Here is a 23,809-nt window from a genome sequence, read left to right as displayed (position 1 = left end):
TATCAGCGGACAGCCTGAGGGCTGTTTCATAAAGCAACATTACCAGTTGAAGCACACTTACATCATCAAATCAGGCTTATTTTCAGCTAATTTTGTTTCATACAGCAGATTTAAGTTTGGTCTAGGTTACCATGGTAACCTCATCGTTCCCTATCACTGGTTTTAGGCCTAAACAGTGTTACACCTCACCTGTCAGATAGCCTACAACGTTTTCTCCTAAGGGACTGTATTCAAAATATTGCAGCTCTCCGTATGGCCACTTGAGACTGGCTCCATAAGCGAGTCACTCCCCATAGACTCCCCCCAACCATTACACCAGAAATTAACATGTTTACAGCCTGGTGCAAAAAAACTGTTTTGGTTTCTATAGCTAATTTCCCGCTTCATGACAACTGTACAGCTAAATTATATATAATTTAAATATATTTTATTTTTTTGAAGGCTTAAAGTTATGCATAATTGAAAGCCTGGCCGCTTTGAGTGACAGGTGGGTGCAGTCCGTGTCTGCTAGGTGTCAGCTGTATTATTAATTTATTTATATGTTAGCAGTAATTAGCAGGTATCTATGCCTGCACTAACCTGGCTCATTACCTTAGCTCGTTAACTAGCTAATCAACCAGAAAATGAATTAGCCCTGGGTCAGCTTTTGAGCAGGACGCCCAGCTGTGCTAACAATGCTAACAGGAGGTATGCTTGCCGCAGTTATTAAAGTGGCATGTGCAGAAGTCGGGGCTCCACACATGTCCCACCTCTTTGCCCATTTTTGGCTTAGCCTGGAGTCAGGTGGAGTCAGCACTGCCAAGATAGTGATGGCGAAGCAGCAGAAAACATATGGTAATAGCACGGAGGCTACGTCAATCTTTACAGTCTATGGTAATATCCCAATTTGTCTTTTTTTTTGTCTTTTCTTGTACTTTTTTCTTTAAATTTTTTTTCAATGGTTTTATTTAAATAGTATTTTATTGCAATTGTGTGTTGTATTGTATTGTACTATTGACACTATGTCCACAACTATGTTGGGCACACGTCTGTATTGTTTTTCATTAAAGATTGGGGCAAAAAAAATACAAATGCGTGTTTACATTCTTAGCAAATACACAGATTCTGTCATGATTTTTCCAATACAGAAAAATACAGTGAATCAGTGCTTTGGTATAGTAAGGTTAAGTCAGCTATGCTACAGTTCAGCTCAAAGCCGGCTGATCAGACGGCTATGTATCTGCTCAACGAAGGTGGGTCAAACGCTTCAGTCAAAACTGCTTATACTTCAAAAAATTGTCTGGCTGGTATATTACATCAGACCCCTCTCATATTTTATTAAACAGATAAAAGAACTCTTCCTCAGTCTGTAAAACTATTGAATCAGTAGACCTCAATGAAGCAAAGCACTGTACTAGTACAGTGCAGCTCAGTACAGACGTGACAATGAGGGTGTAATGTGAAGGCATTTAAGACCATGCACAGAAGAACAGAAACCTGGACAATGTTAGAATTATAGATAAGTGAATAATCAGGTTATCATATCCTGAATCATTAAAACCATCATAATATATAACAGGGACTATAGTGTGCATGCAAAGATACTAATTGAACTGAGTCTAAGGGAATATGATCAACTGATGAAATGATGGAGGAAATTAGTGTGAAGAAACAGCTGAAACAGCAAAACGTGATTGAAGATATTCCAGATTGAACTTTTGCCAAAGCGTCATTATGTGCTTTTAAATACAGAATAAATACTTTTCTTTGTGTTTATCTTTGTATGAAACTAAGTCACCCCTTCATTTCAATTTGGGACAGTCACACTGTAAGAGCACTGCGGTTAATGTTTACAGCACCAGTTTTTGTCTTTATTGTTCTTTCAGTAACAATGGTTGAAAATTCTGTCCAATAATTAAGTATAACCTTTTGTTATAAAATCACTTACCCAACAAGGATCCATTTGAATGTACAGATGTCATTCTGCCATTCACTGTATGAGCTGCACTGCTGGTCTTTCAAACAAACCTAAAATCTTTCTCTGTGTTTTATAAGAAAAGGTTTCTCAGTGCATGAATCTTTTCTCCATCAATTTGCACTTTTAAGTCCCATCTTAAGTATGTAAACAATTCAGTGGAAATCTTCATGTTGCAATTTCATACAAAAAAGAAAATTTCTTTGTCAAAGAGAACCTTTATTACCAACGATAGTTCCCACAAAATAATGCACATATGTTATATATTATTATACACTTATTTTCATCAATCTATCAGTAAAACAAACATCAAACAGTATTGGTCATATTTACATTTTAGCCCTGTGAAACGCTGCACTCATTTCATGGTGAGCTTTTTCCCATGTTGGTATTTACACTATGGCTGACGGTGTACACACAGGAGGATCTGCTCAATGACCATGTGTCTGTACTTTGTCTCGTGTGATTTTAACCTCTGCATGAACATTAATGTAAATCAAAAAAAAATTGTTGGCAGTGTGATAAAGTCCTGAAGGTCATTTTGTTTTGTTCATGATCGCGGGAGGACCTGAGCGATGGTGTCCCGGGCACTCTGACTGAGCCTTTCTGGGAACTTGACCTCATAGTCCACTATCAGGTCACCTCGACGATCAGGCCGTTTGGGATAAGGCAGCCCCTCTCCGCTAACCCGCCGCTTCATACCTGGATGCACGATATCTGTTGTTGACACGGTTACCGCTCTACCGTCCAGTGTGGGTGCATTGACTGTGCAGCCACATAAGGCCTGATGGGATGGAAGGGAAAACAAAAGGGAGAAAAAAAACATTAGTTTGGATCATGAATAGGCACCAATAAAGACTTCATTCTGCTCATTATTTATACCACAATTCTTAGTTTTGGTCTTAAAGCAAAACTGGGTGTTTGTATGAACAATAAGTCACTAAGTTAAATGTTATCTTAACTTACATCTCTGAGTGAGATCTTGGCTGTGTAAATGATGTCAGAGCCGTCGCGTTTAAACATAGGATGGGGCTTGTCCTTCAGCACAAAGACCACATCAGCTGGAATGTTTCTGGGACTCTCATCCCCCTCTTTAGGAAATGTGATTTTGGTGCCCTCCTTCCACCCCTTCTTTATCTGCACCTCCAGGATTTTATCTTCTGTCCTTACTGTTCGCCCATCAGGGTTCAGTCTTTTACGAGAGATTTTCATTTTCTTTGTGCAACCTGACAGAACTTCCTCCAAGGTCACCCGCAGATCATGAATCACAGGGGGGTCCTGCTGCTTCTTTACAACGCTACTGTGACCACCCATTCCTCCCATACCAGTGCTGAAGGAGCGGGGGAAGCCACCCATTCCACCGGCCCCCATCCCAAAGCGGGCAAAAGGATCATCAGTGTCCATGTCCTCATCCATGCCCCCATTGCGGGCACCAAAGAACTGTTCGAAGGGGTTACGTCCACCAAAGAACTCAGCAAAAATAGCATGAGGGTCGCCCTGGAAGGTGTAGCTGAAAGTGCCAGGACCACCACCACCTGAGGGGCCTCCTCCTTTCAGACCTGAGTGAGAGAAACAATCAGTCAGCGTTTATCACTAAAAAGGAGTGAATCTTTGTGTGGTACGTTCCTTTAGTGTGTTGTTCTATTCCTACAGATAGATGAGTGTCATTCATGAGGGAGACGTCCCTTTACTTTTACACAACTCATAATGCACTACATACGTATAGTATTAGATTTAAAATTCAAACATTTGTTGCTATATGTAACAGTTTATCACATACAGTGTTATGTTAGAATTTATTGCTGATGCACAATGCAAATTCATACACACAAATGCTATTATTAATGCTAGTACGATTATGGCATCTTTCATGTAAGTTATCGTACCCACATAAAGGTTTTCAAATGAATCCTGTCAGGCATACATAACGATCCGTGTTATTTTTATGTTTTGATATTGAAATGAGAGTTTCCAAGAAGTAAAGGCGACAGCAAAACATTCATTATGTTACAACTAATAACAACACAAGCAGTAGAGTTTACTGCCAGGTGTTCTGTAAATTCAACATGAACAAAATCCCTCTGTGTTACTATTATACTGTTACTATTCCCTATTAGCCTGGGGTCATTCCAGACAAAAACATGATGTATGTCTGTAGTTATTCATGTGCATTCATACTGATTGCTGCCCAAAAGAAGAACAAGCGGATGTGCACAAACTGATATCAAAATCTCCCTTTCAGGTACAACAAAATAATGGCGACTGAGACACTGACAGGAATTCATTTTGGGCTGCTGTTAGCTTATTGATTTATCTCAGATAGTTTTCAAATCTGTAGAACTTGTTTTTGACAAAGTGCAAAATGAACTGCAGCAAACCCCTCCTTAAAAAGTCCGATTAACTTCGCACAACACACTTCACTGTGTGCAGACGCCACCATACCAAATGTGACACAAACCCACAAAACTCTGCAGCTGCTGTGACAGTTGTTAAGCTGTCTGCCAAAGCATTACTCATCAGCCTGCTTGTTTAGAAATGTTCCTATCTATATAACCAGAATGGATGTATAAAAAATAGATACGTCCTCGTGACCGGCTGTGATTTGATTGGATATACATTATTACAAACTAAATGTTGTATAGTGTTGCCATGAAAATTATTACAATTGCTTTTACTGTCTAATGCTGCTTTGATAGTTGTCAAATGGAAACAAAACATGAGAACCATGCAAACACGTGCAATGTTGATACGCATGGTATTGTTGCCATGGTAACACATCCGGTGCCATACTGTTGACACTTCCCTTTCCCGTCATAAATTAACATCTCAAGTATATGTCTAAAACTTTTACAAATTAAGATTTCTTACATTCATCTACATGTCTATTCGACGATTCAAAAAATAGGGTCAATGTCCTTCTTTAACTTTCCATAGTTCATAAAAAGGTAAGAATATAAGGATACAGTGTGTGCCGCACGTTTTAAGTTTGCGTGTGTCACAACCACTGACATCAACCTGCACGTTAATCCCCGCTCGTCCAAGCTCCTCTCCTGAACTCAGGTTTGAACAAAAGCTGTTTCAGACTGTCACTGACTTCTTGTAGAAACATGTAATGCGAGTTTTCCTGTTTGTGAAGCCTCGCCTTTCCTGGCTCAACTACATGCCTGGGCTGAAGGACAGCAGAGGGGAGCTGGGAGCGCCATTACACGCAAGATAACATTAATGTCGTCTTAGTCCCATGCAGAGTTGATACTGACATGTTTCAGCCATGCCTGTAGCTGACGTCCATGTATTAACGTAGTGTTAAAGTTATTCTTACGTCAGCTGGTTTCACTTTAAGGACCACAAAAGTAATTGCACAGTTGAAGGAGTTATGAATCTTACCTTCTTCACCAAAACGATCGTAGACATCCTTTTTCTTCGGGTCACTCAAAACGTCGTAAGCTTCAGCAATTTCTTTGAATTTCTCCTCGGCTCCTGGTGACTTGTTTTTGTCGGGGTGAAAGCGTAGAGCCTGCTTACGATAAGCTTTCTTTATATCGTCCTCAGATGCTCCTTTCTTGATTCCCAAAATGTGGTAGTAGTCTTTACCCATTTTGACCATCCAGCGGCTTGTCTTGTAAGACTTAAAGCTGTTCAGAAACAGCTGTCAGTGAAGTACAGGAGTAGCACTGTTCGTCGGTCCTGCCTCTGTCTCGCCTCAGACGGTTGCGCCCCGGCTATTTTCTTTTAAACCCTGTAGAAACTTCCAGAGTTTTCCATAAAGAGCCTGAACTGTCTCAACTGTGACGGTTCAACAGAGACACGCCCAGAGGCACGGCACCTCATGCTGCCTTCAAGCTCTGTCGGAAATAACTGCGGACACTAACATACATATCTTTATCTTCTCCCAAAACAGCAAACATCACAACATGGACGTGTAGCCTATATGTTCTTGTCTTTGTGAGGAAGCATGTAGTATTTTAAACTTTTTTGCTGATAATAGTGGAGATGACTTCTATTCAAGTTTTAACGTAAAGAAAAAAATGTACTGTCCCTACGGACATTACTGACATACCAGACTCTATCGGATTAGAACATAAGCGATCACAGTGAATGTCACAAACAACGAAGAAAACCACAATATGAAAAAACCTACAAAAGTATATTGTGCAAGCTTTGTGAGAAATAATAATAATAAAAACCCTAATAAAACTCACAAAACCCTGCCGTACCGAAGTGGAACTGTGGATTGACTGCTGGCAGCAGCTTCTGTTATGCTTGGGCATGGCCCAGATTTGAGACTACTAAATCCCCCGCATACTGCTGCTAGTGTGGTGCACAACAGGGACATGTAGGGCAGAACACTGTGGCACTTTTAGAAGGGCAAGGTCATTCAAAATAATCCCAAATATTTCCAATCTGCTCACCCTTTCTTGGACACTTACTTATGTAACACATACTATTTGAAAGTAATTATAGTAAATTATAATGTTTGTTTTTGTTGTTATTGTTGTTTTTCCAGTCTTTATGGAAGATGTAAAAGTATAAATGGTGGGTAGGCAGACAAGAAACTGGTTATGGAACATGTTGTCTACTGACATTAGCACACATCACAGTTTTATAATTTGTATTGTATGAACTGAACTAATTTATGTAACCAGACACCAACAAACATCACCAAAATTAAAATTTGAGACATAACTGAACACTGCAACAAAAAAGGTGTATGTGCAGTCCTTCAAAGCAGCATTGTAGCTGCACTGTACAAGATCCATGCTACCTGTCTATCAAGCAAAACCCTACCAGAGATGTGTTGTGACAGGTAAAGCATGCAGTATTACAGTGTCAGTGTTCACATTGAATATAGTGCCAAGTTACTGAGACCAAAGGGAACCCTGAATAAGTCACACACCTGTAGACACTTGATGATTGGTTAATTATACCAGAAAATGTTTTTGTAGAAAGTTTGAAGAAAAGTGATTACGCCACTTCTATGGGAAATTTGTCTGTATCAAGTGAAGCAAAACTTGTTTTTCAGTGATAAGTGGTGTTGCCAGTTAAAAATTTAAATATCACTGCAGATGTGAGTAGCTCTTCAGACCCACCCAAATCACAGTATGATTTCTTCTTTTGTTTTTTTTAAGGTGGAGCTCAGAACAGTACTGTTTTTTGTAAGTCAGCATTCTCTGTTAGGCCTATGTCCCTAACTTTTGATATCAGTTAAAACTATGGACAAATGTAGTCCTGTATATGTATATTTTGACAATTATGCTGCCTTTGGCAATGCGTGACCTGTGGCCAGGCTCATTATAGAATATAACTATTGAAAATATAGGAATACATTATTATATATTTGGCCTGGATGTCCTCATTTTGTGTTTACCGTGTGCTGTCTTACTGTATAAGACAATATTATATTGGGGTAAATGTGCTTGACTAATGTTAGCGATTCAAAGCCTATAACAAGGTGACAACAACAGTCTACGTGGGCAAATGTAAAAACTTTATTTCTTATACACAAGGAGACCACAATGGACACAGGAATGCATCTAAGCAAGAGAAAGCTTAAACTTTTAAAGATGAAATAACGTAATAAGTGCAATTGTGACCGTGGGATTTTTATTTACAGTCTATGGTCGGATAAGTAAGCACAAAAAATCCTATTAGCCACGACTTCTCCCTTTCCTAAAATCTCATTGGCTACGGCGTCGAGCGTGGGGGTGTATTCGTCTGATTTTTTTGCCGGTTTTGATTGGCTGCAGCAACAACGTAGTGCACGCCTGGTGTGGCCTCAGCAGTGGTACATTACTCCTCTGATTGGACGCGGTCCTGTCACTCATCTGGGATATTAAGGAAGGGGCTGCAAACTGCCAAGATGAAGCACTACGAGGTGAGTAGTGTCCATGAAACTCTAAACCTTGAATGGGGGGGGCTTCATGGAGCCAAAATGTAATTAGTCAGACCAACTGGGAATTTTCCTGTGAATTCTCCAAGTGTAAACTCCAGCAGAACAGTCAAATGTAGAGCTTTAAACATGGGCATTCAGGATCGCATGCTGCAAGCTACACCGCCTGTCACGGGCTGGGGGCTGTGACCAGGGTATTGTGGCCTCTCGTACAGGGCAATTAATTGTTTTGCATTTGCCAGTGTAATCCTGAAAGTCAAGCTGCACCTACATGTACGAGGAATTACATCTGCGTCGTATATTTGTGAAGCTGCCCATTAGAGCTGTATGTGACAAATCTTCTCTGTGTAGGACAATGCTCGGCATCATCGCCATCTCTGGCTGGAATGACTCATGGCGCTTCTTATCTTGTTATTACCCAATAATGCAGGCGAACAGTCAATTGCGCAAATTCAGCCCAGTTAAATCAACCCTCATGGCTTGTGTGTGATTTTAAAATCGGTCACTCCTCAAAGGAAAAAAAGGGACAGTATTGTGACTACCTGTTGGCAAACACCCATGACTCCCATGCTACTTACCCATTGTAGCCTACTACTTCTACCACCAAAAGAGTTTCTTGAGCACCTAAAACCCATCAGACAGGATCTGAAGCAGTCTGACAGAAACTGAGCCAACCGGTGGCTGCTCAAGTTCCCCGTCTTTCTGTCGACAGATGTGGCTTTTGTAACCTATGACATTAAAATGATGACATGAACTGATCAAATTTCTCATAGATTTAGGAATAAAGTTAATGAAAATGTAATTGAAATGATAAACATGCTCTTATATTTGAACTTTGTTTCATAATACATGAATAAATCAATAAATAAAGCTTGGTATAATCAAATCTTTATTGTTATTCACACAGTGTTCAGTGTTTCAGCGCTGTTATCAACCTTAGACCACTCCTGTGACCCTTGCAATCTGCTTAACTCACCTCTGCACAGCCATCCTCAGTTATCGCCTCTTACTCTCCAGTATGTGTGGCGACAATCATAGAGGCATTTGAAAACTACTAGCCTGCACGGTTTTGACGTTTGTATGAAGCTACGGTGTTGTTATTAGGCCAATGATGCAACTATTGGACCCACTGAAACGTGTGACTCTTCAGCTTCTGTGAAGAAAAACCACAGATCATCAAACATCAATATATGTGACCGTTACAAAATACTATGAAGTCACAAGTGTAGGTAACACTTCAAAATACAGCATGTAACCATGGTAGAGGTTTTTGCATTTGCAGTACAGCTTGGTTAACCAGGTCACAGGGTGCAAATGCTTGGACATTGTTACACTATTAGCCACAACAGGTATGCTAAGGCACAAAAATGTGATCGAAGCTGGGTGTGGACTATGACTGACACCATAACCTGTGCAGAGTATGTTAAAGGTAAATACTCACACTGCTGCAAACAGATGCTGTTTGAGTTCATTTTAATGCATTCTTTTAAGAATAGCTTTTATTCTTTACTTTCTCTGTATTGAACGCATTACAGAGCACAACAGATAAAGTTAAACAAAAATACATGATCAAACTAAAAGTACTCAACAGTGATGTTTTTAAGTTACAATACTGTCCTGGAACAAAGATTAAGCTCTAAGTGTTTTCCCCTCGGACCAGTTTATTCATAGTTCCATCACATTTACAGCAGATAGCACCAGAGAGCTGCATCACTTCCACACTGATCTGCCTTACTGTCACGCTGACTGTCCATCACTCTCTGGCAGTGTGTACAAACACTTCCATTTCCAGATTGTCTGTTAATCTTTCTAAATACAGTCCTTCTAGATTAACAAAAAAAAAAGCCCTTACCTTCGGATATGAGGTACAGTCAAAACTAGTGACAAAGTAGAAGTCCACTGTCGCAACTAAAGCTTATTTTTCCCCGCTTCATTCTCACCCCAGTGTCCATTTCTGTGACAGACTGTCACTGCCAGACAGAGGCTTTATATAGATGAGAAGGGGGAGGTACAGTGGCAGTGGGTATGCCTGGCACCGAGAGGACTGAGTGGGTTTATTTCCCTGAAGTCTCGACTGCAGTGTCATGTGTCCTGCTTGTTTTAAGCACACATGAATGTGTCATTTGCGCAGTAAAAAAGCAGCTCAATTTATTATTTTATAAAACAACACTTAAAATTTTAAACAGGCAAGTAGCCTTATATACTCGCAAAATGCGTATTTCAAGCCAGAAAACTGAATCATGCTTGTTTTTCTACATTGTCATGTGACACAGTAAATCAAAGTGAGGTGAAAATGCATTAGTCACTGGTGTCTACCGGAAGACATCCAAACGTGTGTCCAAATTCAGTGTTTGGGTGAAGTTGATGGAGTTGAAGAGATGGTGATCTTTCACATAACAGAACATATTTCATTGGTACCCACAGATTTTCATTCTGTATTTTCTGTATATATATATAAGTCCATAAATAGAAAAAAACGATGCCACTTGTGACTATATGTCTTTCATTCATTATGGAAACTGTATCCCGAGAGTTGGGGGGGGGGGGGGGGCTGGCTTCACCAAGGGGAATGCCCTGAGTTAAGCCCTCAGAGTCTGGAGTATTATCATCCCTTGGTGGCAGGAATGGGTGACTCCCCATGTGTTTGGTTTCAAGGGAGAACATGTGAGACCCTGAACTGGGTCTGGCAGGTGTCTCCCAGCAGGTGAAATGGATAGTGATGGACATAGGAGCTGTAGTTAGAGTGGACTACAGTTGGTTTACATACACACACAGTCACTGATTGTGAATGGCAGCATATTGTGATTGACAGCAAAGCCGTGACATCACTACATAGGTGTAGATGGATGGGGGTCTGTAGGGAGAGGGCTGTTTATGCAGAGTTGGCAGTAGACATTTATATTTAGCTGGTAGAGGAAGAGAAGGGGTCAAACTAGGAAAAGAAGGCTGCTGTTTGTCATAATACCTCTCCTCCAACCTCCCACTTAGCCAGGGGTCGAGAGGTGGCACAGGTCATCAGGTGTCTTTTTTTAGGGAGGGGTTATATTTCAAAACCATGTCATTGATGCCCTCAAATGAAGCTGCCACTCTCCGCTCTAGAAGTTTCCCTCATGAGGTACACACAGATGATCTATCGTGGACAGTTTGCCAGGGGGATACTGGGCATTCCTGTGTATGCAACTGTGCACACACACATGTGGTATATGTCTGCGCGCCAGGGGTCGGCTGGCAGTTAAATAAAGCAGCGTGCCAGAAGTGAAGGAATGAGAGAGGGGCAAAAAGGGAGGGAGAGTGAGAGAATGGCAGAGAGGAGGAAGAAGAGGGAGGGGCAGAGGAGCAGGGGGGGGCAGATTTATTTCCACAGCTGAGTACTGCCCCTCTCCTCTTGGTGAGCATCTGAGACAGTCAAGAGGTGGAGAGTGACAAGAGAAGCAAGGGGAAGAGCGAGGGGAACAAGGGAATAAACTGAGTGCAGGAGGAGGACTGTGGACATGGATGCCCTAGCACTAGAGGCCACCAGTGGCAAAAAGGCGGCTAATGGCGCGGCAGTGGCTGCCCCGCTGCCAGTGCAAGCCCCGGTCAAACGCAAACCTGCTAAAAAAGCTAAAAAGGCTGTTGTTTTCTTTGAGGTGGAGATACTGGATGCCAAGACCAAGGACAAGCTCTGCTTCCTGGACAAGGTGAGAACTTATTTCTTTTTTTTTTTCATTTATTTATAACAAATTGTACCTTGATGCAAGTTAAGTCATACTGCACTAACCTCATCTCTGCCAGAAGTCTTTTGTATGTGCACATTTAATCGTCCTTGTGTCTGTATGTTTTGCTAAATGCAACAGGTGCAATATGTCTGGTCCTGTGTTACTGTAAAACACAGACGTGTGTGTATGTGCGTCAGGCGGTTTCTGCTGTAGCTGTAGCCCTCGCTGTCAGTCAGTGGGTGTGTAACTGCGAGTGTAACTCTCTGTGCTCATGAGAGCCCTTTCACACATATGACACAACACTGCTGGGTTCAGTTATCTGGGTAAGGTAGCGGGTCTTTGGCACGCACAGGCCCAGGAGGTAGACAAAATGTCGTAAACAACTGTACAATTGTCCAAACCAACGGGACAGCCCTGCAACAAATACTGCAACTGTGAAAGTTAACCTTTCATTGCGACTGTGTTCGAGATTCAACTCCATAGTCATTGTGTGCTTAGACATAACCCACCTTACAATACAAGACATTACAACACCACCTCAGACTATGGCCTCAAAACTGCAGGTTTGTGAATGAGCAGCAGAGAAAACATCTCTATCAAATGTATTTTTTACATAATAATCATGGCATACAATTTGCAATGCTATATCAGTATTAATATGTGATTCCTGATATTCATAATTTTCCTTTTGTTCAAGCAGCGTGAGATATTTTTGTGAAATTGAAGGTGGCACACCTGTTTTTGTTTTACCACAGCACTTTGGAAAATATGTCCAGAAACTATATCTCTGTATGTGAAGTAATTTTAGGAAAGTATATTATCTCATCACTTCGTGTTATCTCATATATTACATTCATTTTGGTGCCGGTCATGCCAAATCTTTGGCTGTGGCCTTCAGCAGCAGGTTTTGGATATCTGGAAGGATATCTCCTTCTGTACATTGTTTAGCAGAAACCAACCACAGACCTAGAAACTGGAAAGATTTCTGCTTTTGAAATGTAGCTTGAAGCGTCTGGAAGGAATTTTATATGCTCCAATATGTCATTCATTGAGAGGACAAGGACCTGAGTATTGACTTAGCTGTTAGCCAGTTTGATATTCTGGCACTTATTAGCATGTTGTTCTTTTTATATTTTGTGAAAACAGAAACAAAAATCTGTTTCCATATTGCATTATCAGTTGTGATAGATGAAGATTTTTGTACTACTATGGGTGCAGCACAGCAAGAGAGCAGAGCTGAATGGGAAAACAGTGTTTACAGGCTAAAATGCAAATGCTATATATTATGAAAAAAAAAAGTTAAGTCAGAATCAGGGATGTTTATCTTTTACACACACGCATGCAAAGTATAAGTACAGAGCACATGGAATAAATAATGTAAAATAAAAACATGATAAAACCTAGAAGGCTACTCAACGGGTGCAGACCTCCATAAACGCGTATGTCAAACAACACACACCATACTTCAGGGGAAAAATAATTCAAATTCATAGTAAATTATCTGGATCTGCCCCAAAATTAGATGGGTGCTTCCCTACCCTGTTCCCTGTCTTCCCCAAGTTCACTGCAAATCCGTTCAGTACTTTTTACATAATCCTGCTGACAAATAAAGAGATACAGGAGAAAACTTAAGCTCCTTTTCAGAGGTAATGATATTTATTGGTGCGCAAGATGTGTAAAATTGGTGCAGGTGTTATTGTGTAAATCTTTTACTACGTGTTTATGATAATGGAAAATTGAATGATTAGTTTTTTGTTTTTTTGCATTTGCATTTGCATTTTTTTTTTTTTTGCATTATTTTCTATTTAATTTAGTGGCTATATGAATGTAATAGGAATGCAATATGCAGCTTACATGTAACAGATTTTCTTGATGCGGGACATTTAACATCACTGGACATCATCACTTCACTTAAAGTTTTATTTATTTATTTTTTAATAGGTATTTGCAAGGCCAGTGGGATATTGAGTGATGGAGTTGTGTTTATCGGGACTAAAGGATATCACTGTTGTATTAGCCACATGTAATTTGATAGGATGTTTAAGCCTATTGTTTTATCAGGTATATCTAGAGTAAATAGTACTTGGCCTTCACTTTGTTATTTTAGCGTTAGACGGCTTTTATCTGTTAGTGCTCTGCCTGTAAGTCAGTGCTGTTGCATTAGAAGGGTTTAGTGCATTGTTGGTGTGAGGGCTGTTGGTGTATAGAGTTGCATTAGTCAAGTTTACAGTGGTGTTACCAAGGCTGCTCCTCAAGACCCCAACACATAAGGTGCTATCCTTACTGGATTATACCCTGTTGTCGGCTTAGCAGAGTTTCCATGGTGATAGCATCTACAATATTAACACCTTTGGAGCGGTCGTTCACAGATATGACAGATATAGATCCGGACCTGGAAAGAGGGCCCTTTGGGGGACTGGTTTCCTAAAGTAGGCTAACAGAGCTGGGTCAGTACAGTGTTTAGGACAGACTCAGCCATCTCAATACTGAATAAAGCCTGTAGAACGAGGGGAGGGTGTCAGGGGTCACAGAGAGGTGGTTCCTCAATGATGTCATCCTGCTGAAAATGGCACGTGGTCTTCAGTGGGACGTGACTAGGAGCCAGTTCATGTACAGTGCTACATTTCTTCAGTCTACTGCAGATGGATCATATAGTCTGTGAGGAAAACCACAGAACAACAGAAACTCTTTGGGAGTTCAATTGAAAAAGCAATTACAGAATGTAAATCTGTTGATCAGGTTTATAATTTGTTGTTGTTGTGTCATAAAAAAAAAAAAGAACAACTAGTTTCCTTAAATTTCCAGTCTTTTTAAAGATGCCTTGAAAAGTAAAATGTTTTGGGCAATTTTTGCTAACATTAGCACTGAGATCATTTATCAGTACTACAGTCTTCATATTGAACACTTCCATACAGCTGTTTAGTAGAGTGCTGGGTATTCAATTACATACTGTCCAAAAGCTTAGTGCCATCTAACAAAGATGAAACATAAAAAAAAAAAAAACTTGTAACAGTTGAATTTGTCCTTGTGGCTCAAATTCCCGTAGAGTTCAGTGGTATAATGGTTTAACAGTAAATTGCCATTGACTGTTTTGAGTTAAACATTCATGCAGCCTAATACACAAACATGTAGATTTATGAGCTCCTCATAACGACACATTTATGGAATTATATGCTTTCATAATTTCTTGCTCTTATGTCACACCTGTGCTGGGACAGTATGATTGCTTTAGGTATAAATTTCACACAAGCATCTTAGCTCTCCTCGTCCAGGCCAGCAGGTAAATATAGACCTTCAGCTAAAATGTTTTGAGAAACCAGTCACTGGAGTCATAAATGTCAAAGGCTTGAGAGAAATCAGATGCTGATGCCTGAGCTGCTATAATGATGTCAATGTGCAGCTGATATTGCAGGGTTTGTTTTTATAGTAATGAGGAATTTTCTGGTGCATTGTTTTAGTAATGAGTTGACAACTATCCATTTGCATTTATTTCAATTCAGTAACTTGCAGTGCCTTAAAAGATGCACGGTCCATCACTTACAAAATAGCGAAGGAAGGGTTGATCACCTCTTGCATGTTTTTAAGTTTTATAGCCGACTATTTTTAAACTATGATTTTGTTCGTCCATTACTAACAGAGGTGGATAAAGTACACAGCTCCATTACTTGATCAAGTCATTTGCTTTTAAAAATACTATAAGTATTCAAAAGTTGGTAATGCATTGTTGTATTGTTCCACAGTGTATTTCCTGAACCTAATGACTCTGAATCAACATACTGAATGAACCGACTTACAACCCCCGTTGGGCCCTTCCTGTGTGGAGTTTGAATGTTCTCCCTGTGCCCGCGTGGGTTCTCTCCGGGTTCTCCGGCTTCCTCCCCCAGTCCAAAAACATGCACAAGATGTTAATTGGGAACTCTAAAGTGCCCATAGTTTGTCTCTATATGTCAGCCCTGCGATAGACTGGCGACCTGTCCAGGGTGTACCCCGCCCTCGCCCAATGTCAGCTGGGATTGGCTCCAGACCCCCTGCGACCCTATAAGGATAAGTGGTACAGATAATGGATGGATGTTGAAGTCGCAGTTTGGTCGTGGTAAACACAGCAAACATTTAAACGAAAAGGAATCTGTCTTTATTTTTAAAGTTTCAAACATGGACTTAAGATATTTTTCTTCAAAGTAACAAATACTTCATAGAAATGTAGTGGAGTCAAAAGTACAATATTTGTCTTTTAAGTGTAGTGGAGTAAAAGTTTTGGAGTTTCCAAAAAAAAAAATACTCAAGTAAAGTTCAGTTACTCAAAAAGTATACTTAAGTACAATAGTCAAATACTTGGTTACTGTCCACCCCTGAAAACAGAAGAGTGTCAGGGAGGCGTGTAGTGCGTGAGCTGCCTCAACTCAAACAGATAAAGGCGTTTGACTTTAAATCACTGGACTCACCCTCAGTCCAGGGGGATTCACTGCTCCATTATCCCACCTTTAACAGCTGTGTGTGTGTCCAGATTTGCTTTGCTGTGCTCTTCATGTTTCTGTTTTGTTGTCTCTGTGTTTATATTTGGTGTAGTTGGCAGCCTGGCAGAAGGTCGTGTACTTTAGCTGTTGTTATGTATGCGCGCGCGTGTGTGTGTGTGTGTGTATGCATTTGTCGAGGTTCTCTGAAACCCTAATACCAGCTGTTAAACAGCCCACATTCATGGGGTGTGTGGGCACAGCCAGAGCTAAATTTACCCCTAATCACCATCATAAATGGAGAACGGGGTTATCATCTGTACCTTTGTGTTTGTGTGTGTCTGTCTATGCGTGTGTGTCCCTCCACTTATTATTGTGGTGTTATTTGTAGGTCGAGCCAAATGCCACTATTGGGGAGATCAAGTCGATGTTCCACAAGAGCCGTGAGTGCCATCTCTCTGCAAACAACTCAAGCCTCATAAATCCCATCTATGATGAAGGAACTCTTCAAAGAGCACATAGAAACACTGACTTTATTTTCTGTCTGAAGATGTCTGTGATGTATTTATCTGTCCTTTTCAGATCCTCAGTGGTACCCAGCCAGACAGTCCATTCGCCTCGACCCCAGTAAGTCAGCTAAAGTGTTTATCGGTATAAATAAAGTAAATGAGTAGTGGTTCGCTCTACAATCAGCTCCTAATTTGTTATAAATCTCAAGAGTGCGTAAGAGTGAATGTGTGTGTTTTTTTTAGAGGGGAAGTCTCTGAAGGATGAGGATGTTCTGCAGCATCTTCCTGTGGGAACCACGGCAACCTTCTACTTCAGAGACCTGGGAGCCCAGATCAGCTGGGTCACAGTGAGTGCAACACAGAGACGTCCAAATACGGGAAAACGTGTCGTGCTGTCACAGTCAGACACAGTCCTGACTAGCCCACATACATCAGAGTGCGAGTGGGATCAAGCAGATCTATATTGAGATTTCCCACTGGGTAAAAAGGGAGAAGGGGGCAGAAGTTTCCTCCTGACCCTGAAGTTAATTTGCTGTAGTAAAGTTCACTCTTAAAGTTAAAGTTGTATTAGCTCTGCTTGGAAAAGGAGGTGAGCCAGGTAGAGACAAAATAAGCAGAGGGATTTATAAATGTATAATTCTAACACATCAAAGCAGCAGGATATCAATCACAAGATGCTTGACTGAGCCAAGGCTCTGACTTACCCTGTCCTACCTTCTTTTTTCAGGTCTTTCTGACAGAGTACACTGGTCCTTTGGTCATCTATCTGATGTTCTACTTTAGGGTTCCCTTCATCTACGCACCCAAATATGACTTTACCACCAGTAAACACTGGGTCGTACAGTGAGTGTCTCCAACACACCTTCACTAACATTTCATATAGTTAGTTAACAGGGGTTAGTTAGTAAGTAACAAAGTACATTGACTTCAGTATTGTACTTAAATATTTTTTCCAGTATGTGTACTTTACTTGGGTATTATTTTAACTACACAAATATTGTGCTTTTGACTCCACTGCATTTCTATGAAGTAGTTACTTTGAAGCAGAGCTTTTTGTCTGGAATGAATTTTCTTTTAGTTTTGAAAATGTGATAGACCATACGCTGTTTTCATCACAGGAGAAAAAAACCAATCACAGCAAACTATTGGCTAATGGCTATTTCTATTGGCTTTGTAGCATTTTCTACAAGCTTTTTATTTCACAGGTCTTACAGTCAGTCGGCTCATTCAGTGGGTTGATTCAGAGTCATTAGGTTCAGTAAATACACTGTGGAACAATACAACAATGTGTTGACAAAAATACTTGAATACTTAAGTACTTTACAGTAAAAGCAAGTACTCCAGTACTTTAACTGAAGTAAAAACTTGACTGACAACTGTCATTTGTATTGGAGAAATATTCGACCAGCAGGATCTGTACTTTGACTCCAGTAATGGAGCTGTGGACTTTATCCACATCTGTTACCACCAGTGGTTTGGTCACAGCAGGCAAGCATCTCCGCATAAAGTTGAATGTTTCTCAACAAGTCGGAGGAAAAAAAGCTATTTGCTTTCTTGGCAAAAGTTAGTTAAAGTTAGGAAATACCTGTTTTTCCCAAAATGTCAAACTATCGCTTTAATAGAGCTTTTTTTCATGTCAGCCACCCTAAAAATCCTCTCGCTCTCGGACAAGATGATGAAATTGTCAGCGCCTTGTTCTCATTGGCAGGATGACATGTGTTTGCATCCTCCTTTTAATTACTGTAGGTGGGCTAATTCAAGTGTTTTCTGCCTTTTCCAGTCTCGCCTGTATGTGTCACTCTTTCCACTACGTTAAGAGACTGTTGGAGACGCTGTTTGTCCATCGCTTCTCTCATGGAACAATGCCGTTACGCAACATCTTTAAGGTGAGATACATTCTCCTGCTCAAACTCTTGCCACGCATGAATGTGTCCAAAGATGTGCTGTAGGTTGTGCGGCGTAAAAGGTGAATAATTGATTGTGTATGATCTGAAAAAGTGTATCTCTGCCACCACAAGTAAGTCTCAGTGACAATGGTCCTGTCACGTACTCTGTTTCAGAACTGTACGTACTACTGGGGCTTCGCAGCCTGGATGGCTTATTACATCAACCACCCGTTGTATACACCGCCAAGTGAGTATGCGCCGAACCCACATGTGCATACACACAACACTCATATACCGTGTTGTCATACCATTGTAACTGTAACTGTTATTTTGTCTTGTTGCAGTCTATGGGGAGCAACAGATAAGACTGGCGCTCATCATATTCTTGGTGAGAATCTTTCTGTCCTCAACACTTTGTTCCGTTATGTATCTTGCATCGTTTAAGTTGACTGATAAAAATAAACAAACGTCCTTTACGCCATTTACAAAGTATCTCTACCTCATTAGTTTTCATCTCTTTGTCGATCTCAATGTTGTGTACGAAAAGAGTTTTTGCAGATACAGGCCCTGACTTTAACACACACTCTAATAAAATCACTTGCATGACATTATTAATGTTTTCTTTTCAGTTCTGTCAGATCGGCAACTTTTCCATTCACATTGCTCTCCGGAACCTCCGTCCACCAGGTACGCACACACCTGTCACACCTCTCACACCTCTCACACCTGTACACCTGTCACACCTCTCACACCTGTACACCTGTACACCTCTCACAACTGTCACACCTGTACACCTGTACACCTGTCACACCTCTCACACCTGTACACCTGTCACACCTCTCACACCTGTACATCTGACTGTCACTCAGACACACAACTGTATAGCTCTGGTCAGAGTGAACGTTAAGCTCATTTTCTGGCATGACTTTTTCTTCCCCCTATATTCCAATGGATATTTGACCAGTTATTTTCGAAGTCACTGCGATAAACTCACAGGCCATAGTTAATGATCCATAAATAAAAAAACAACTCAATGCAAATCAGTTTGTATCCAATTATATTTGAGTGCTTTTCAAAAGCCCTTGAAAACATGATTTCACATTTGAAGTGTTTCTCTATAATATTAAATATAGGTCAAATTAAGGTTAATTTAGAATATCATCAGTGGTCAGTATGTTTTACTTTTGATATTTGGCCAAAATGTGAACATTTAAACAACTGGATGCGTTTAAAAAAAAGAAAAAAAGAAAAAAGAGATGACATTCCCTTTCCTTTTCTTTCTTCGTCCAGGCTCTAAGACCAGGAAGATTCCCTATCCAACCAAGAATCCCTTCACCTGGATCTTCCTGCTGGTCTCCTGCCCCAACTACACCTATGAGGTAACATGCTTTATTCATGACGGCAGCTGATAGTACTTAAGTTTTCAGTGTGAACACAATAATCATTTCTTGAAAACAGAACAGGGAATTGTCGTACATAACAGTAACTGCACGGCTGGAAGACTTCGGAGATAAGTCCACCTGGTTATATTGTCTCGTGTGTAGCTATTTGAACTGAATGTCTTTTTTTTTTGTCTGCCTTGACAAAACACTGAAAGATTAATTCATGTTTTACCTGGGACTGCTGCCCTCTGCTGGTATCAGTCTGTGTCTAACATCCCTCCTCCTGTTGCAGCTGGGCTCCTGGCTTGGCTTCACAGTCATGACGCAGTGCCTGCCGGTGGCTTTCTTCACCTTGGTGGGTTTCATCCAGATGACCGTCTGGGCCAAGGGGAAGCACCGCAGCTACCTGAAGGAGTTCCGCGACTACCCTCCCCTCCGCTCACCAATCCTGCCTTTCATCCTGTAGAGGACTATTTGGCCGCTCTCTAACCCATCCAGCTCCCCCTGGTTGTAAGAGTCAAATATCCTCAACCCTAACTGAGACGACGGTGCACCTCCCCTTTTCCCTCCTCCAAAATCTACACCAGAATTCATTAGATTGACTGACAGAATCTAACACTGTCCTATTTTTTTCCTTTTCTGCCCAACCAAATGTTCTCTCTCCCTTCCTCTCCCCTGTCTTGTTAAGTGAAAATATAAAACACTTCACTTGCTAATTTTTTTTTTTTTTTTTTGACCACAAACACATTCTGATTGATTAACTGGCTTATGTTCATTTGAGCTCCCAGAACAGTTTTCACCTTCAAGCTACACAGTGTATCCTGCAAGATGTCCAACCACTCTTATGTCATCTAATACTGTTGTTTGGGGGCTGACTCTGCATCTGGTGAAATTCAGCAAATCTTAAAACTGTTCAGTTTTGATATCCATTACTCTTAGACCATGACGGCATTCAATATTTGTGTGGTGTGATTAAGTAATTTATTAAAAAAAAGGGTAAACAAAAAATGTTGTTGCTTTGCTCAGTTCTGTACAATATTACAAGTGTTTCAAAGACTTGATTCCCTGCCCCTGAAGTTAAAGGATCTTCTTCACAAAGCTTTTGTCAAAGCCATTAAATGGAGGTCAGAGTTTTGTACCAAGAGTTATTAGACTCCGACCACTGAGTTATGAGGACGTATAGGAAAAAATTTATGAATCTTCATCAACACTCAAAATGGAGGACAATCTATTCTGGGAAAACAATTGTAGTCTGTGCAGGCAGAATTGAATCTTGAACCAGTGAATCAATATAGAAAATTTTTAGGAGTTTTTATTCGTATTTTATGTTTCTATCTTAACCAAAAACCTATCACTTGGCTTTAGACGTCTGGGCAGAGATAATGAATCTAAAATCTCACTCCCACTTTGTTCAACCAAGGATCAGAGTAACTCCTCATGCAGAGACTTTTAAACTGTATAAACAAAAGTCTTACTTGATGATTTGATCGTATTAAGACCAACGGTGGTGAAGATTAAACAGTATTGTTTATTGTGAACAGCAGCTCATATATACAAAGAAGAAGAATTAGAGGATGTACTGATTATGCAGCTTCAGCCTTGGCCTCGATTCTCTTCTTCCTCAGCTGGAGCCTCCTCTCCCTCTCGTACTCCTTCATGCGCATCACATAGCTAGAGGCAGAAAAACAGGGTTAATGGCTAGTTAATGACAAGTTGGGTGTATATGATCAAATTTTCATAATATTTGATTAAGTTTAAATAATTAAATAGGAAGTTAACGATCTGGAATATTAAGTACTGCTATAAATTACTGGTTATTTAATTTTTGAGATACAATCTCAGTTCTGACAAAAAAAAGAAAAAAAAAAGTTTCAAGTTTCTTTGAGTTTTCTTGTTGAGTCTTATTTCCACAAAGGAACATTGGTTACCAAGTTTTCAGAGTCCTGAAGAGACTGAGATCTTTAAGATCTGTTTGGATTGGAAGTCCTTCAAGTGCTCAGAAAAAGAGTCTCAATTTCTACAAATCCCTGACAACTGCGTAACCTACATCAGCTGAGGAAAAGTATGTGATATGATCAAAAGCTCCAGAACAGCTACTAAGTGGACCTAGTGATAAGAGTGTTGTCAGTCTTGAAGACATATTAGATTTAGTTATACGAATATTTTGGCTTGGCCAGTAGATTTCATTTCAATTTTTTTTTTTTTTTTTTTTTTTTTTTTTTTATTTAGTTAGAATGACAAATAAATGTCTAGGAGAGTCAATCCTATTAAACCTAAAAATATGTCTCTGGTGTAAACACTTACTCCTGGTGTTCACAGTAATCCCAGTCATGTCTCTCGTGCTTGCAGGCCAGGAAGTTGGGCCAGTTGTCCCTCTTACACTTCATGAGTTTTAGGAGATGATGGGCACAGTAGTCCCTCTGCTCCACAGGCAGCTGGGCCAAGTTCATCTGCTCCTGGCTCGCTATCATCTCTGGCAAACAGAAAAACATTTTCAGCCATCTTTCAATGTACAAGTACGTGATATGATTTGGATGGTTATGAGTCTTACGGATTCACTGAAAACTGTGTGTGTTTGTTTAAATCCTGTCCAGGTAGTGATATAGTCTTCATGATCTATACTAATTTAGAGAGGCACAGTGCCACTGAGATTGGCTTTACTGACCCAATAAAAACCCTTTATAAGCAACATAACGAAGCTGAATTGTAAATGGTCAATTATTTCGTTTGAACCCTACATTTTTGAAGTGACTCCCCAGAGATATTAAATTAAATCATTTATTTGAGGCTTTACATCAGAATCAGAACATGTGCAAACTCCTATAAAATCACTACGGGTTCTGTAAAAGTCTAAGGTAAGTAGTTAACTGGTTAGTGTACTGCTACAGGATTTGTCTCCAGACAATGTCTTAATTTCTCTTAGGTGTTCAGATTTGAATTATGTCTGGTTGACACAATTGAAGAAAGAAATTAAATATTAAAAAATGAATGAAAAAATACATTGCAGAGTGGCTGTAACCTTTTGCATTAGCACGTATCTATAAATGCAATGTTGGACTTATGTTTTAGTGTGAAAACTGCAACAGAATGTGTTGGGGAAACATTACATAATTATTAGTCAGATTTCACCTTAAATGTCCTCTGAAATAACTGAGAATGTCAGTTGAACGTTGTCACACTAAAATACAATGATTAGCTTATGACTTGAGGAAAATATCTTGTTACAGGAACACGTTCTCGCATATCTTGGGGAGCTGCAGTAAAAATATAGATAACTGGCAGTCAAAATGCAGCTTCAGCTAGCCAATAACAATATCATTTAGATGTTACTCTACGAATATTTTGCATTTACAAGATTGTGTCGGATCCAATGGCTGAAATAAACAGTTAAAGGTAAATATGCAGAGCGGGTTGGCCACAGGTTGACAGCGGCTCTCCTCTAACCCCAGTTAGCTGCTAATTAGCATAAAGCTAGCTCGGCTAACGTTTGACGAGCTAATCTAGCATGGCTAATGCGGACGTTAACTACAAACCAATTTGCAATAAACACATTGTAAGATGCAAGGTAGATGTGAACTGGACACTGCGGACAGACCTCTCTCTTTCCGCTCTGCGAAGCCCATCTGCGGGTCGAACTCATACTTCTTCGAAGGGTCCGGCTCGGTGTCCGTCTCGGTAATATACCGTCTGGCCAGGTGAGCTCCCATTGGCACCGACGACGTTTATACACAGTTAGCTGAAAATAATATGTTCACCTTGAGTGCTAATCTAATGTTTCCAAAGGTTTTCTGCTATCTGCCATTCGGTCACCTCCACAAGCCCCTTGCTTCTACTTCCGCCTCTTGCCGGAAATAAACAGTCGAACGGTGCTTCAGGGGAACACCTTCCCTCTGGACAAATAACAAAGGTTCCGCTGGCAGGTTTCTGTGTCATTTCAACCAATTTAGTGTTCAATAATAATGATAATGACAACAGTTCCGATTCAGCTATATTCATTATTCATTATTTTTTCAAGACAGGCTGTGTTGGACAACTACACGGG

At 40.3% G+C, this 23,809-nt stretch overlaps 3 protein-coding genes and 1 long non-coding RNA gene across 5 annotated transcripts; 1 reads left to right on the top strand and 3 right to left on the bottom strand.

The window, feature by feature from the left end:
• Nucleotides 1-2,165: 2,165 nt before the first annotated feature.
• On the bottom strand, nucleotides 2,166-5,802 carry dnajb1 (DnaJ heat shock protein family (Hsp40) member B1). The gene is made up of 3 exons (XM_022755515.1): nucleotides 5,339-5,802; nucleotides 2,921-3,513; nucleotides 2,166-2,738 (listed from the first exon to the last, which is right to left on the bottom strand). Exons 1-3 carry the CDS (start codon nucleotides 5,556-5,558, stop codon nucleotides 2,505-2,507), a joined length of 1,047 nt encoding a protein of 348 aa, XP_022611236.1. The 5' UTR covers nucleotides 5,559-5,802; the 3' UTR covers nucleotides 2,166-2,504.
• Nucleotides 5,803-7,744: 1,942 nt separating this feature from the next.
• tecr (trans-2,3-enoyl-CoA reductase) lies at nucleotides 7,745-21,197 on the top strand. 2 transcript variants are annotated; one of them, XM_022755638.1, is made up of 12 exons: nucleotides 7,745-7,826; nucleotides 11,471-11,521; nucleotides 16,382-16,433; nucleotides 16,573-16,617; nucleotides 16,743-16,846; nucleotides 17,227-17,342; nucleotides 18,280-18,385; nucleotides 18,560-18,632; nucleotides 18,730-18,773; nucleotides 19,015-19,072; nucleotides 19,676-19,764; nucleotides 20,060-21,197. In XM_022755638.1, the coding sequence occupies exons 1-12, from the start codon at nucleotides 7,812-7,814 to the stop codon at nucleotides 20,231-20,233; spliced, it is 927 nt and encodes a 308-aa protein (XP_022611359.1). In that variant the 5' UTR covers nucleotides 7,745-7,811; the 3' UTR covers nucleotides 20,234-21,197. The 2 variants fall into 2 exon arrangements, with proteins under 2 accessions (XP_022611359.1, XP_022611358.1); XM_022755637.1 differs by lacking the exon at nucleotides 7,745-7,826 and having other exon boundaries at nucleotides 11,244-11,521.
• LOC111229348 lies at nucleotides 8,424-9,755 on the bottom strand. Its single transcript, XR_002665404.1, has 3 exons — nucleotides 9,694-9,755; nucleotides 8,818-8,994; nucleotides 8,424-8,569 (listed from the first exon to the last, which is right to left on the bottom strand). It is a non-coding gene; the product is annotated as an uncharacterized LOC111229348 (long non-coding RNA).
• A 78-nt stretch (nucleotides 21,198-21,275) lies between the features above and the next one.
• Nucleotides 21,276-23,616, bottom strand: ndufb7 (NADH:ubiquinone oxidoreductase subunit B7). The gene is made up of 3 exons (XM_022755639.1): nucleotides 23,363-23,616; nucleotides 22,072-22,240; nucleotides 21,276-21,438 (listed from the first exon to the last, which is right to left on the bottom strand). The coding sequence occupies exons 1-3, from the start codon at nucleotides 23,472-23,474 to the stop codon at nucleotides 21,351-21,353; spliced, it is 369 nt and encodes a 122-aa protein (XP_022611360.1). The 5' UTR covers nucleotides 23,475-23,616; the 3' UTR covers nucleotides 21,276-21,350.
• Nucleotides 23,617-23,809: the final 193 nt, after the last annotated feature.

This window comes from Seriola dumerili, unplaced genomic scaffold (assembly GCF_002260705.1).
Source record: "Seriola dumerili isolate Sdu_G_001 unplaced genomic scaffold, Sdu_1.0 BDQW01000230.1, whole genome shotgun sequence".
In the NCBI taxonomy this organism is placed as follows: Eukaryota; Metazoa; Chordata; class Actinopteri; order Carangiformes; family Carangidae; genus Seriola; species Seriola dumerili.
This window is presented reverse-complemented; position numbering and strand designations above follow the sequence as displayed.